The 13,056-nt window shown below is 33.8% G+C and overlaps 1 protein-coding gene across 1 annotated transcript in view; it reads right to left on the bottom strand.

Annotated features, from left to right (window-relative positions):
* The window catches only part of CRB1 (crumbs cell polarity complex component 1), a 189,528-nt gene extending 176,782 nt beyond the window's left edge, over positions 1-12,746 (bottom strand). The window contains exon 1 of the mRNA XM_044674912.1: positions 12,527-12,746. Within this exon, the coding sequence (XP_044530847.1) occupies positions 12,527-12,746 (220 nt within the window). The remainder of the gene's footprint in view (positions 1-12,526) is intronic.
* Between the last annotated feature and the right edge of the window lie 310 nt (positions 12,747-13,056).

Here is a 13,056-nt window from a genome sequence, read left to right as displayed (position 1 = left end):
TCTAATGGCATTTGATTATTTACTAAAGTAATTCAACCAGCCAAAGTACCCCAACTGAAAATGTTTGCTGAATGAATACAGCAAAAGAAAAGTTTTACTCTTGTGATATCAGGTATTGTATTATGATATTTCTTTCACATATACTTAGGATGGCACAGTGGATAGAGCCCTGGGCTTGGAATCAGGAAGACTCGCCTTCAAGAGTTCAGATCCAGCATCAGATGTTTAATAGTTCTGGGACAAGAGTAAGTCACTTTTACCTTCTTTGTCTCACTTTTCTCATTTATAAAAGGAACTAGAGAAAGAAATGGCAAACAATTCCAGTATCTTTACCAAGAAAACCCCAAAAGGGGTCATAAAGAGCCAAATATGACTGAAAACGACTGAAGAACAAGACAGAAAAGTCAGAGTCCGAACAACATCCTGAGTAAGCTCAGAATTGTTAGCTCTGGAGCCAATCTATCAGCCAGACAAAGATTTTGACTGCCTTCTGCATAAGGAGGACCTAATTGTTGATAGATTCCAAAGAGGGATGATTGGAAAGTTAAAAAATTTTCCCCTGTGTATTACCAATATTTCAGATATATCAGCTACATTGTGTTACATTTCCTAATTGCTACTGATCCCTCAGAACTGTCAGTTGACTATACACTGTATTATTTTTTAGTTTCAGTTATAGCTTACAGAGCCATCCATGCTGTTTTGCTCAGTCCCCCTTGTGGACAAAAGTGTATATTTTCAAGACATCTGGTTGGGATTAGGGGTGAGAAAGGATGAAGTTAAACTGGCCTCAGACTTTCATGAACCTGAAAACTAACTAACCTGATAACCATAGACAATACTATTTTAACAATAAAAAAATGAACCACCATATCATTCCCTAGAGGATATAGAGCTTATTGTATAAAATTCTCTGGGTAGTTATTATAAATGATATTAATGGTTAGAAAAAAAAAAGAAAAAATTAAAACACTTTTGATAAAGACTGCCAAGAATACAATTCCAGTTCTTGAAAGAGCATTTAAAAATTATAACTGGAATTCAATTACCAGGGAAATCACAATGGAGTGTTTTAGTCCTGGCTCTCACTTGTGAATAGCATACCTAGTTGTAAATTTTAATGGGATGTGAAGTCTATTTGACTTTCAGACCAATTTAGATTTTCTGCTGAATTACTTGCTTGCAGTAAAGTTTGCCATCTACTGGTCATTTTAAATATTTCTACAGGATTGAAATAAAAATATATTTAGTAACATGTAACATAGTGCTGTTAAATTTCAATAATGTCATTTCTTAATTATAAATGGGTTTTAATTTATTTACAAGATTAGTTGGTAGATAAAATAGCCAGAGGAGGCACAAGATTAAGTTGGTAAATAATGTAAAATCTATTTCTTTTCATAATAGTTTTCAACTAAAAACAAAAAAAAGGATGGGAGGGAAAAGCCAAAGTAGGGATTCAGATTAGGTATAAAAAAGAATATTCCAATTCACAATTATGAGATCCTAGAGCAAGCTTTTAGAGGATACTTAGTTGCCATCCTCAGGCATCCTTTTAAACAAACATCTTTATAAACTTATCTCTACCCATTTGAAAAATAATTTGGACAATTTGGTACTAAATATTTGTTGATTGAATAATTGCCAGTGACAAGAATTATCAGCAAATTATATTCAGACATTTTTCTTACACCTTTTCTGTGTAAAACAACTAGTCAATGCTAACATTTGAAGCTCATAGAGACCAATCCAGTATTATTATGTAGTCGCCTCCCAGGATTTACTGTCCTACTTATTCTTCTAATGTATTTCTATTGTCTTTTGAAGGACCAACTATAAATGGTAAGCAATTTGATCTGAGTCATACATGTATTATCATGCAAAACACACTGCCATGTTGGTCACCGTTGTAAGAGCACACTCATAATACTCAAACCCCCGGATAAAACCATACATACACTGATGTGAAAGATAGTACTCTTTCATCTGCATCTACTGGACTCCAACAATTCTTTCTCTGGAGATGGATAGCATTTCCCTTCATGAAGTCCTTCAGAATTGTCCCAGATCATTCCATTGCTGAGCTTAGCCATGTTTGCACAGCTGATCATTATACACTATTGCTATTGCCATATGCAAAGCTCTCCCATTTCTGCTTATTTTGCACTGCATCCATTCATTTAGATCTTTCTAGGTTTTTTTTCTTAAATTGCTTATCATTTCTTATAGCACAAAAGTATTCCATCACCAACATATACCACAATTTGTTCAAACATCCCCAAATTAATGGACATCCCCATAATTTCCAATTTTCTGCTACCACAAAAGAACAGCTATAAATATTTTTGTACAAATAGATCCTTTCACCTTTTTTATTATCTCTTTAGGATATGGGCCTAGTGGTGGTATTATAGGATCAAGGGGTATGCTCAATTTTATGGCCAAAAGAAATATTTTAAAGATAACTTGCTTTTTTAAACCCTTATTGTCCATCTTAGAATCAATACTATTCATTAGTTCCGAGGCAGAAGAACAGCAAGGACTAGGCAATTGAGGTTAAATGACTTGCCCATGGTCACACTGCTAGGAAAATGTCTAGTTGTGAAACTAGGACCTCCTCTCTCCAGACCTGGCTTTCTATCCACTAAGCCAGCCAACCAGCTACTTTTTAAATACTTTTTTAGTATATATATTTTTCCAGATCTCAAAGTACGGCTGCTGATTTTTAATTTATGGAGGCATTCCTCAGTGAAGAACAAAAAGGTGGGTTTGTCATTTAATGCTAGAAAAAGTATTCCTGTAAAAGGGTAGGATGCTGTTAGGCTGCATTTGCCTTTTTTATTTTCTCCTTTAAGACTACTTAGGAGTTAGCATTGGACTCACACTTTTCTTAGTTATGGGTCAAATCACTTGTCCACTTTGTATCTTCATTTAACTGTAAAATGGGAATAAAAATACATGTCTTTCTGTTGTGAGGAAAGCACTTTCTTAAATTTGATGCAGCAGATACATCTTCCCCCCATGAAAGTTCTTCTCTAATGCCTCATGATAGTGTGAAGGTAAAATCAAGATTTCAAAGGGTAGACAAGATGTGAAGTTCTAATAAGATTTAACAACATAGAGAGACTTGGAGGGTGACATCGGTGACAAATCATATTTTTAAGGCCCAGAATAACTTAGGACAAGTAGGTGGCGCAGTGGATAGAGTGCCAGGCTTAGAATCAGGAAGATCTGAGTTCAAATTCAGCCATATGATCCTGGGAAAGTCACTTAGCCCTGTTTGTCTCAGTTTCTTCATCTGTAAGATGAGTTGGGGAAGGAAATGACAAATGGTTCCAGTATCTCTGCCAAGAATACCCTAAATGAAGTCATTAAAAGCTGGGCATGACTGAGAAATGACTGAATAACAATATAGCTAAACGTAAAGAGGCTCATTTGTCTCAAAACTAAGAAAACCTAAACTTGGCCAAAAATCTTTTAAGATATTTTTTTAAATTGTGAATAGATAGAAGAAAGTCCCTTCCTTTGAATGCCAACTCTAGTAACATAAACTCAAGAGGATACTCTTTCATATTTAACCTAAAGCTCCTATTCTTAGCTCTAGATCTGTTTGATTTTTTTCATCATGAGATACATTGAGCTGCTTTTGAGTTAAAATGTACTCGTGACATCAAAATGACCCCTCACTACTGTTCCTGGAATCTTCTGGCCCCTCCAACTGGTGATTCTGAGCCTTAAATAATGGTGCTTGACTAGGAAATGCCAGTTTTGATTAGTAGTCTTCTTATTTCCTTAATTATGGATTTCTAGTCATTTTATCAGCTGTCTGACAACAAAGTGATGAATGCTTTGGCACAGTAACCCATTAAGAACCAGCTAACTGGAGGGCAGTGAGGTGATTCAGTGAATTGAAAGTCAGACCCAGAGACAGGAAATTTTGGGTTCAAATTTGACCTCAGACACTTCCTAGCTGTGTGATCCTGGGAAAGTCACTTAACTCCCATCAAGGTTTATAAGGGTTTATAATTTCTTAAAAGAACCAACTAGCATATTACGAAAAATATGAGGCTGTCTTAAATTTTATGAATCCTCCTTCTAATTTAGACACAACACTACAAGTATAACAGAACAGGAGATAGACAATACTTGGAATCACAATGCATCTAACTAGGTACAAACAGTTTGTTACTTTTATTGTGAGATCTTTGTCTGATCACAATAAATTATTACATTCCTGAAAGAAATAAATCACATTCATATGGACATTCTCATCACAAATTAAACAAGAAGATATAAAGTAATTGAAACTATGTGGAAGATAACCAACAGGTGTGTTATAGAGAGACAAAGGCCTGCTGGAGTTGGTTTTATCATGAATACAAAAGAAATAAGAAATTATTTCATAGGAAACTTGGTCATCTTTCCTTGTAATGTTCATGAGCAAATAGGCTTCTCTAAAGGGAATTATATTTATAAGCGTCAACATCTGTTGCAGAAGATGAAAACATAGAGGAATTTTACAAAGGTATTATCAATTTGATTGAAATCAGACCAACATGTAATTTGATATCTGGTCATTTAAATTGGAAAATAGGAACAGGATTTGATATAAAATATGTGTTGGAATATGGGGTTAGATATTAAGAAATGAAAGAGACCAAATGTTTGTAGATTATCTATAAGTCTAATTTCTGGATACTAAGAATATTTTCAAGAAAACAGAGAGCACCAGATATGGGAAACCCTAAGTAAAATTTAAAAAAAAAATCAAAGTGGACTATCTTACTAGAAGGGAGAAAGGAGTGGTTCAGGAGTTATTCCATAATCAGCTATCTATAGTAAGATTATTCAAGTGTTAGAGCAAAAAATCAAAATCAGAACATATTAGAATAAAAGATAAGATAAGAAGGCATTGTTTAAAATTTTAACAGCTTTGATCCAATTTACTTAAAACAAGCTGTTCACACTAAAGAATAGAAAGTGGTTAAAGTAAGCCTGCTGTCTCTGATTACTACCATTTTAAAAGAAAAGTTTAACCAATGAAAAGCAGCTGCTACAAACAGAAGGCCAGAGGAAACCAGGTATTCCTCACACAACAAACAGGTCAGTCTTTGCCAAGGGAAGAAACATGGCAACCGAGAGCAATGTCAGTTTTGATTACAAACTCTGATAAAATGGTACAAAAAGAATTACAGGAGATTCCTAGCAATATCATTTTGCAAAAGCATAGAAAAGTAAATTTGGGGGAGAACTCTGAAAAAAGCTCAACAAGGGATTCAATTAAGCAGATTATCCCAAGGGCATGTATAGGTAAAATTACAAGGACAACAAATAAACATTAAATACTGCATTATTCTGCCTCAACAAATCCCATTTCTACTGTCACTTACTCTTATCAAGTGACAGAGGAACTTCCACAATTGGTCACTGACCTTATTTTGTTATGTGAGGAACTGGCAATGGAATTTATAAAGATGAAGTCAAAATGAGCAGCTAGATATGACTAAATAAAAATAGAAGAAATCTAGGGTAGGATAGATATAATTTTAAAGGCAAAGATTGACTTTCAAGCTCTTTCAAAGAAAGGGAGATTCCTAGGGAGTGGAAAATAAAAGAGATAGTATTAGAATTTAAAAGTAACCAAGACTTAATCAATATAAACATACATTATTTTTCATCTCTACTAAAATCTTTAGCAAAATGGCCTATATACATCGAAAGTATCCTTGATGAAAACATGAGAAGGGAATAGTCAAGTTTTTATAGATGATTTCTACAGCAAAATCACACCTTTCTAATCCCCTAGGAAAATATCAACAAGTTTAAAAGTTGTGTAAAAGTCAATGAAAATTTCATTTATCCATAAGAAAATCACTGCTAAGCTTTGAGAGTGCATTTTTAGTAGAAGTCACAAGATCAAATGGCAAACTGCAAAGGATTGAGGGATGAATGGTGAGGAAATAGAAAACTTTTCCTAAGACAGTAGAAGGGAGAAGAGATGATAGCTTGAAGAAATACCAGGATGAAGATAAGGCATGACCTTCAGGAGTAACATTTAGGACCCAGCTCAGCAATAAATGAGACCTTCCAAAACTTACAAGGTCAGAGCTCTAGATAAGTCTTCATAAAAGAACCAGCAATTCTAAAGAATCAAGCCCTAAAGACCATAGCATTTTCTTTCAACTCATACTGTCTGTAAAGGAGTCAAACCATGAAAGAAATCCTTCAAGTTAGAGTAGCTGATGTGAATGGGTGAAGATGACTAAACTGGGGGACTTTTTGAAGGCAACTACAGAAAAAAAGTTTGACATTCACCATGTAGTTAGTGGGCTAAAACTAGTTACAGGTTTTCCACAAGCTCCAAGGGCTCTCTAAAATACCTACATCATGTGTCATCACTGGGAAGCAGATTTCTAGGAACTTCCATATTGGAAAAAATTGTCAGAGGTGCTCTGTACATATGCCAATACCTGTTAACAGTGTTTTAGGGTCCCTTATAGATGGTAAGGTCTTCCAGGGGCTCCTAACACTGTATCAATTGTATTTAAGCAACAACCGCATTTCTAGGATTCTGAATGCCACCATTGCAATCTTAGATATCCCTTTGCCCAGCTCAACTGCCAGATTTTCTTTTTCTTCCATATATCTCCTTTTACTATCCATCCCCCCCTCCCTATAAGGCAATCACCCAGTACTACAGGTATATATTCTATGGGAAATGGAGTCCTAGGAACTTTTCAGAATGATCAGTTACTTCCTAGTCCTAAGTATCCTGAGAAACACACCTATTGCTAACAAAGTCATGCCTGTCATATTATAGACCCGACAATAGGTCTTCATTTTTCATTTGTTTTTCCTGCATATATATATATATATATATATATGCATACACACACACACACACACATATATATATACATATATATATATATGTGTAGTTGGATTGATTTCTCTTACATAGTCACAGATCTCAGAAAGAGTTTTTAATTGTATTCTAGGACATGACATCATCAGTGCAATTTCATCTCCAACACCTAATCATTGATAAGAGAACTCTTTATTCAATTTGGACTCTGTAGAAGACATCTTTTATAAGAGTGGCAAACCCATTTGGCAAACAGGACTCTTTTATTATTAATGCTGATAACAATATAGATGCTAAGCAGTTCTTGTAGTTTTAATTATCCAGGAATTATTTATGAGAGAACTGTAGATGGTGACTTCCCCAAAGAAAGACTTTTAGGGTACATTTTGCTCTACCAAGTCCTATTTTTATGGACAATAAAGTAAAAACACAATGAGATCTTATATAATCTACACTTTTCAGTCAGCTGTGTATGATATGGAGTTGTTAGTATATGTTAATAAAGATTGTGAAAGCCTATTCCTTTTTCATATATTCAAGGTTATCTCTATGTATGTTTAGATCATTATTTTAAAGATGTTAGAGAGATAAGAAAGTTGACATATAATATCACATTGTTGAAATTTTACTGACTTGAGACACTAGTTATGTGACTTTTGAAAGTCACTGAAGTATGTATGCTTCAGTTTCCTCATCTATAAAATGGAGATAGTAGTAGAAATTACCTGATATGGTTGTCACGAGGATAAAATGAGATAACATTTATAAAGTGCCTTCAAAAACTTAAATTTCTATATAAATGCTAACTATTATATAATTAAATCATGCATATTAAGAATCATAGAATCACAGATCCTGAAGAGGAAGGTATCCTGCATCTAATTCAACCTTCTCATTTAAAGATGAAGAATACTAGTTTAAAGAAGTTTAGGTGACTTACTGAAAGTCATACAAGTAAGAAATGTCAAACACTTTGACACTTATGAACCCAGACTTTAAGTCAGCACTATTTTTAGAAGAGAAAGAGAAATAACTGCCTTTCATGTTTCAATAAATAAATTGTATTTTTCATTGAGTCTTGGGCCTTTAAAATGAAGAAAGGTGTACAAGAACTCCCCTTTACTTTTCATTATGTTGTTGCTGTTGTTCAGTCATGTTCCACTCTCCGTAATACCATTTTTTTTTATGAAGATAGGGTTTGCTATTTCCTTTTCTAACTCATTTTACAAATTAGGAAATTGAAGCAAACAGGGTTAAGTGACTTGGCCAGAAAGCTCGTAAGAGTCTGAGGCAGGAACTAAACTCATGAAATACAGAAATACATTTTGCTTATTGGAAATTATTCCTTGGCAACTTACTATTATGATCCTAAATAATATCTGGAGAATAATATAAATGACAAATTGGCTTCACTTAGTACAATCTAACTAACAAAATTTTATGACTATATATATATATATGTGTGTGTGTACATATATATACATATATATATGTATATATAAAACAAAACATACACTACTGGGCATTTCTGTGTAAAAGCAAATAAAAAAGTCAATTGGAAACTTGCATTTTTTAAAAAAATTATTGATTCCAAGCTAAGTGTTCTATCCATTGAGCCATGTAGCTGCCATTTTCATTCCTGTAATAGAGTTTAAATATAATTCTGACACATACATATACTAAATGTATTGTAGTAATTTGGATGCATATAGTAACCTCTACCATTTTGTAAACTCCTTAGAATAAAATTCATATTGTTTATATTTTTATATTTCATATAGTAGCAATATCAAACACTTGACCCATAGGCTATAATACTTCCCATAAAACTTCTCAGTGATGCCAAACCTTATTAAAATGCAAGTGTGAGATATTTAACAAAATAAGTAACAATACAATAAAACATAGATAATATTATATGTTGAAAGTAATTTGAACCACAAGGATCGTCATGTATGGTTTAGTGGATCCTATTGCTATTTGAGTTTGATACCATTGTTCTATGCCCACTTGGGGCTCTATCGATATTTATTAAATGAATGAATATATATATGATATATATATATACACAACTAAGGAAATATATTAACTCTGGAATGTGTGATTTGATAATCATGCTATTGATGGTGTTGACTACAATGATGATAAATAATATAATAATAAACTGATTAATCTTAAGTGCAATTTGATTTTTACATGGTCCACCCTGCACAAATCCCATCCTTACAATAGAAGTGTAGTGATGGTGATGTGGATTTAAGTACATCCTCCAATTTGGTACATTTACAAATATGCATGTTTATTTTGTGTCTTCATAATAAATATTTCCTGTTGTAAGCTCCTTGAGGGCAGTGACTGTATTGTTTTAATCTTTGTATACCCCAGGATTTAGCACATTGCTTGCATGGAATAGAGAAACAGAGTAGCTTATAATGGAAAAAGACATCAGTGGTTATTTCTGCCAACACTCCCCAAAGCATGAATCCCATGAACAATAGTCCTCCTAAGCCAGTGGTTCCCAAACTTTTTTGGCCTACCGCCCCCTTTTCAGAAAAAATATTACTTGGCCCCCTGGAAATTAATTTTCAAAAAATTTAATAGCAATTAATAGGAAAGATAAATGCACCTGTGGCTATCACCAACCCCCTGGATCGCTGCAGCACCCACAAGGGGGTGGTGGCACCCACTTTGGGAATCACTGTCCTAAGGTATCAGTTGAATACTTCTACTTGAAAACTTCCAGGAAGGAACAACTCAGTTCCATCAGACTCAGCCCATTAGGCTCTGAATCAGCACCATTTTCAGAAGACTGGCAGCTCTAATAACAAATTGTTCTTTATGTCAAATTGATTCCTCCTTTCAGAAGCAAAAGAAATCTAATCTTTTTATCATATAAGCTTTATAATAATTTACTCTAGTTACCATATTCCCATCAAATGTTTAAATGTTGCCCTCATCTATTCTGAAAAGATACTAAAGAAGATAATTTTTTAACCAAACTTTGACCACTGGAAATTTTATTATGGAACAAATAGAATTCCTTTGATTTCAACTCATTGAACCCTAATTATTTTTGGAGTCTTTCAAGCTATTGATCATGTTTGAGGGGCATTTAATTGACAACAGCAACCTCTAAACTGGTCGATTTGTACATTTCACTAGTACCTTGACCTTACTCAAACAACTTTCATTCAATAAATCTAGACAATCTGACCTGAAAGAAATAAGTTTGTATATCTTTTCACAGAACAGGGCCATCTGCATTTAAACTAGTCAGTGTGTGCAGTTTTGATATATATGATAAAACATAGTAACTTAAAAAAGAATTGGATTAGGTACACAGGCCCCCTAAAAGGTACCATTTTAAAAATGTTTTACATTCAGTTGTCAGATAATTGAATAAGTATCCCATATATAGCTGCAGTTAAAGAGAAAAGAAACTAATCTGGTAACATCAGGCACATTTTAAGGTAGATCTGGCAAATTCCACTGTGCTAAAATATATTTGACATTTACAAAAATGTAACTTTAAATAAATAGCTTAACTTTTCAATAACAAGTTTAGCCCATAACAGAGAGGCCATAAGGAAATGATTTGACAAATTCCAAGAGCCAAATTAGATAGGATGAAATGCTTAATCAGAGAATTTAAGAGCTGGAAGGGTGCTTAAAAATAATGTAATAATTTGTTAAGCTATCTTACCACTCTGAATTTCATTGTCTTTATCTCTTAAACAAAAGATTTCATTAGATAATGCGTTGTTAACTTGGGTTCCTTGAATTTGTTTAAAAAATATTTTTGTTCTGTATTTCAATATAACCAATTTTCCTCTTAATCCCTTATATTTTATTTTATACATCTAAAATATTATTTTGAGGAGGTCAGGACACAAAAAAGGCTAAGAACTCCTGGAGTAGATAATCTTTATATACTATTTCAAAGCTAAATTCTAATATCAATTATTCTGGTTCAATTCCTCATTTTTTCAGAGGAGAAATAAAAAATCCAGAGAAATAATATGCTGTTGAAATGAAGTACCTTAAGACACTTGAAAATAAATACCCTTTCTTCCAAGAAATGTATATCATGACAGTTTAAGGTTACTGATAAAAAATTTCTTACAAAGCACTAAAAGTATTTCCTAAAATTCAATTTAACAGCAGTCCAAATTCTACTCATCCTCTAAGATGTATACAGCTCAGGTCCAAATTGTTTCATAAATCCTTCCTTATTATTCTCGTTCTTACTAACTTTATAATCACAGAATTTTAGCATTCAAAAGTACTTTGGTAGTCAAATTAGTCCAATTCAGACCCAAAAAAATGTTTTAACAGTAAGAGTAACATACAATGAGTATAGATCCAGCTTTTGGTTCAAGGCTTCCAATGAATGGGAAATCAAATCTCACAAGGCATCTTCTTTCACTTGTGTCTCTAATTGTTCCACTTAGGTCTCTAATTATGTTTCTAATACAAGTTTTTCCTTGTATTTAGGTTAAATTTGTCTATCTATCTATCCCTCTTCATTGCCTCTGATTTAGATGAAAAATCATAATGGGAAGGAGTATCATACCATTTAGCACCTATTTGTATACTATAATTGTAGTAAGATAAAGGTACTGGTGAAATTTAAGGACAAACCACAAGAAAAATGTCCTTTAATAGACTCATTTATTAGTTTTGTTTCCCTAGTCTGATTGTAAACTCTTAGCAAACACTATATCTTTGTGCTTATTCTATATTTCTATAATAGCCAGCACAGTACTGAGCAGATAATATATATCTGCTTATTTGGTTAACTGATGGGTTGAGAACAGCCAGGATAATCATATTTTGTTGATTCATTCAACAAGTATTTATTATGCAGAACACTAGTAGGGAGATATAAAGGTTAGATAAAGGATAGTCACATCCTACCTTTGAAGTCTGGTAGCATCATTAAAGGTACCAGTAGATAACTATAATACACAATAGTGGAAGATAAACAATAAAGTGCAAAACAAACTACTATGTTAATTCCAGGGGTAGTTATTATCTCTTTTTTTTATTTTTAAACCCTTACCTTCTATCTTGGTGTCAATATTGTGTATTGGCTCCAAAGCAGAAGAGTGGTAAGGGTAGGCAATGGGGGTCAAGTGACTTGCCCAGGGTCACACAGCTGGGAAGTGTCGGAGGCCAGATTTGAACCTAGGATCTCCCATCTCTAGGCCTGGTTCTCAATCCACTGAGCTACCCAGCTGTCCCCAGTTATTATCTCTTTTTAAAAAACTGACTAATCTTAAGTGCAAATCGATTTTTATGTGGTCTTTCAGTAAGTTATAAACAGAATTTAGGGAGAATCTGTATCATGTAATATTGTTATATTATAACAGTGACTCTAGAGATTATGTAGCATTGCTACAATAATTATCTGTACTTGTGTCTTAGCCCTCTACTAAACTATTATCTCTATGAGGGTAAATAGTATATCTTATGGAAAGGTTGTATCTTTCTATCTCTCCTAATGACTAGCACTGCATTATTTACCTTTAGACATGGCAAGAACTTAATATAGAGAGGAATATGGAATTTGAGCCTAGGAATCCTAAACTGTGGTGATTGATTAACTTGGAAGGTTTTTGTGACAATTTCTCTTTCCTTTTTTTATTCAACTGAAAACACCCTGATGCTGAAGTTCAGGCACTGAAAAGCCATTGTGCCTCTGGCCAGGATAAGATTTGGAGGATTTATGAATCTGCTGGAACAGTACTTGCTGTCCAAGGTACTTAAAGCTGTGCTGAAGTGTATTGTGCTTTGGTGCATCCAAACACATCTGGACTTTTCTGCACAGCACCACGTTGCACGCTGAGAAGTAGAGTGTCTTGATCTCCCAGGGACCCATTTGGTAAACAGAACCCCAGAAGACCATAGCAAGTACGAATGTAATGAATTCTGTAGCTTACTTGCTGTGTGTACAGAAACACCAGGGATATGAGAATACAACAGCATTACTCAGAGGTAAGGCACTGATAGAAAGATAGCTTGTTTTCTGACATCCTTCTGAGGCTTGAAAAAGAAAAAAATCAGGTTTGAATTGGCAGGTTGGCTGAATAGAAAAGAGTACAAGCCTTAGAAGAGCACTTTTGTGCAAAAAGGCATGGAAATTTACATTATTAATAGGAGAGATCTCTACATAAAGGAATGAGCCACTC

Source organism: Gracilinanus agilis, chromosome 4, assembly GCF_016433145.1.
Source record: "Gracilinanus agilis isolate LMUSP501 chromosome 4, AgileGrace, whole genome shotgun sequence".
In the NCBI taxonomy this organism is placed as follows: domain Eukaryota; kingdom Metazoa; phylum Chordata; class Mammalia; order Didelphimorphia; family Didelphidae; genus Gracilinanus; species Gracilinanus agilis.
The sequence above is the reverse complement of the archived record's forward strand: the minus strand, read 5'-3'. Positions and strand labels throughout refer to the sequence as shown.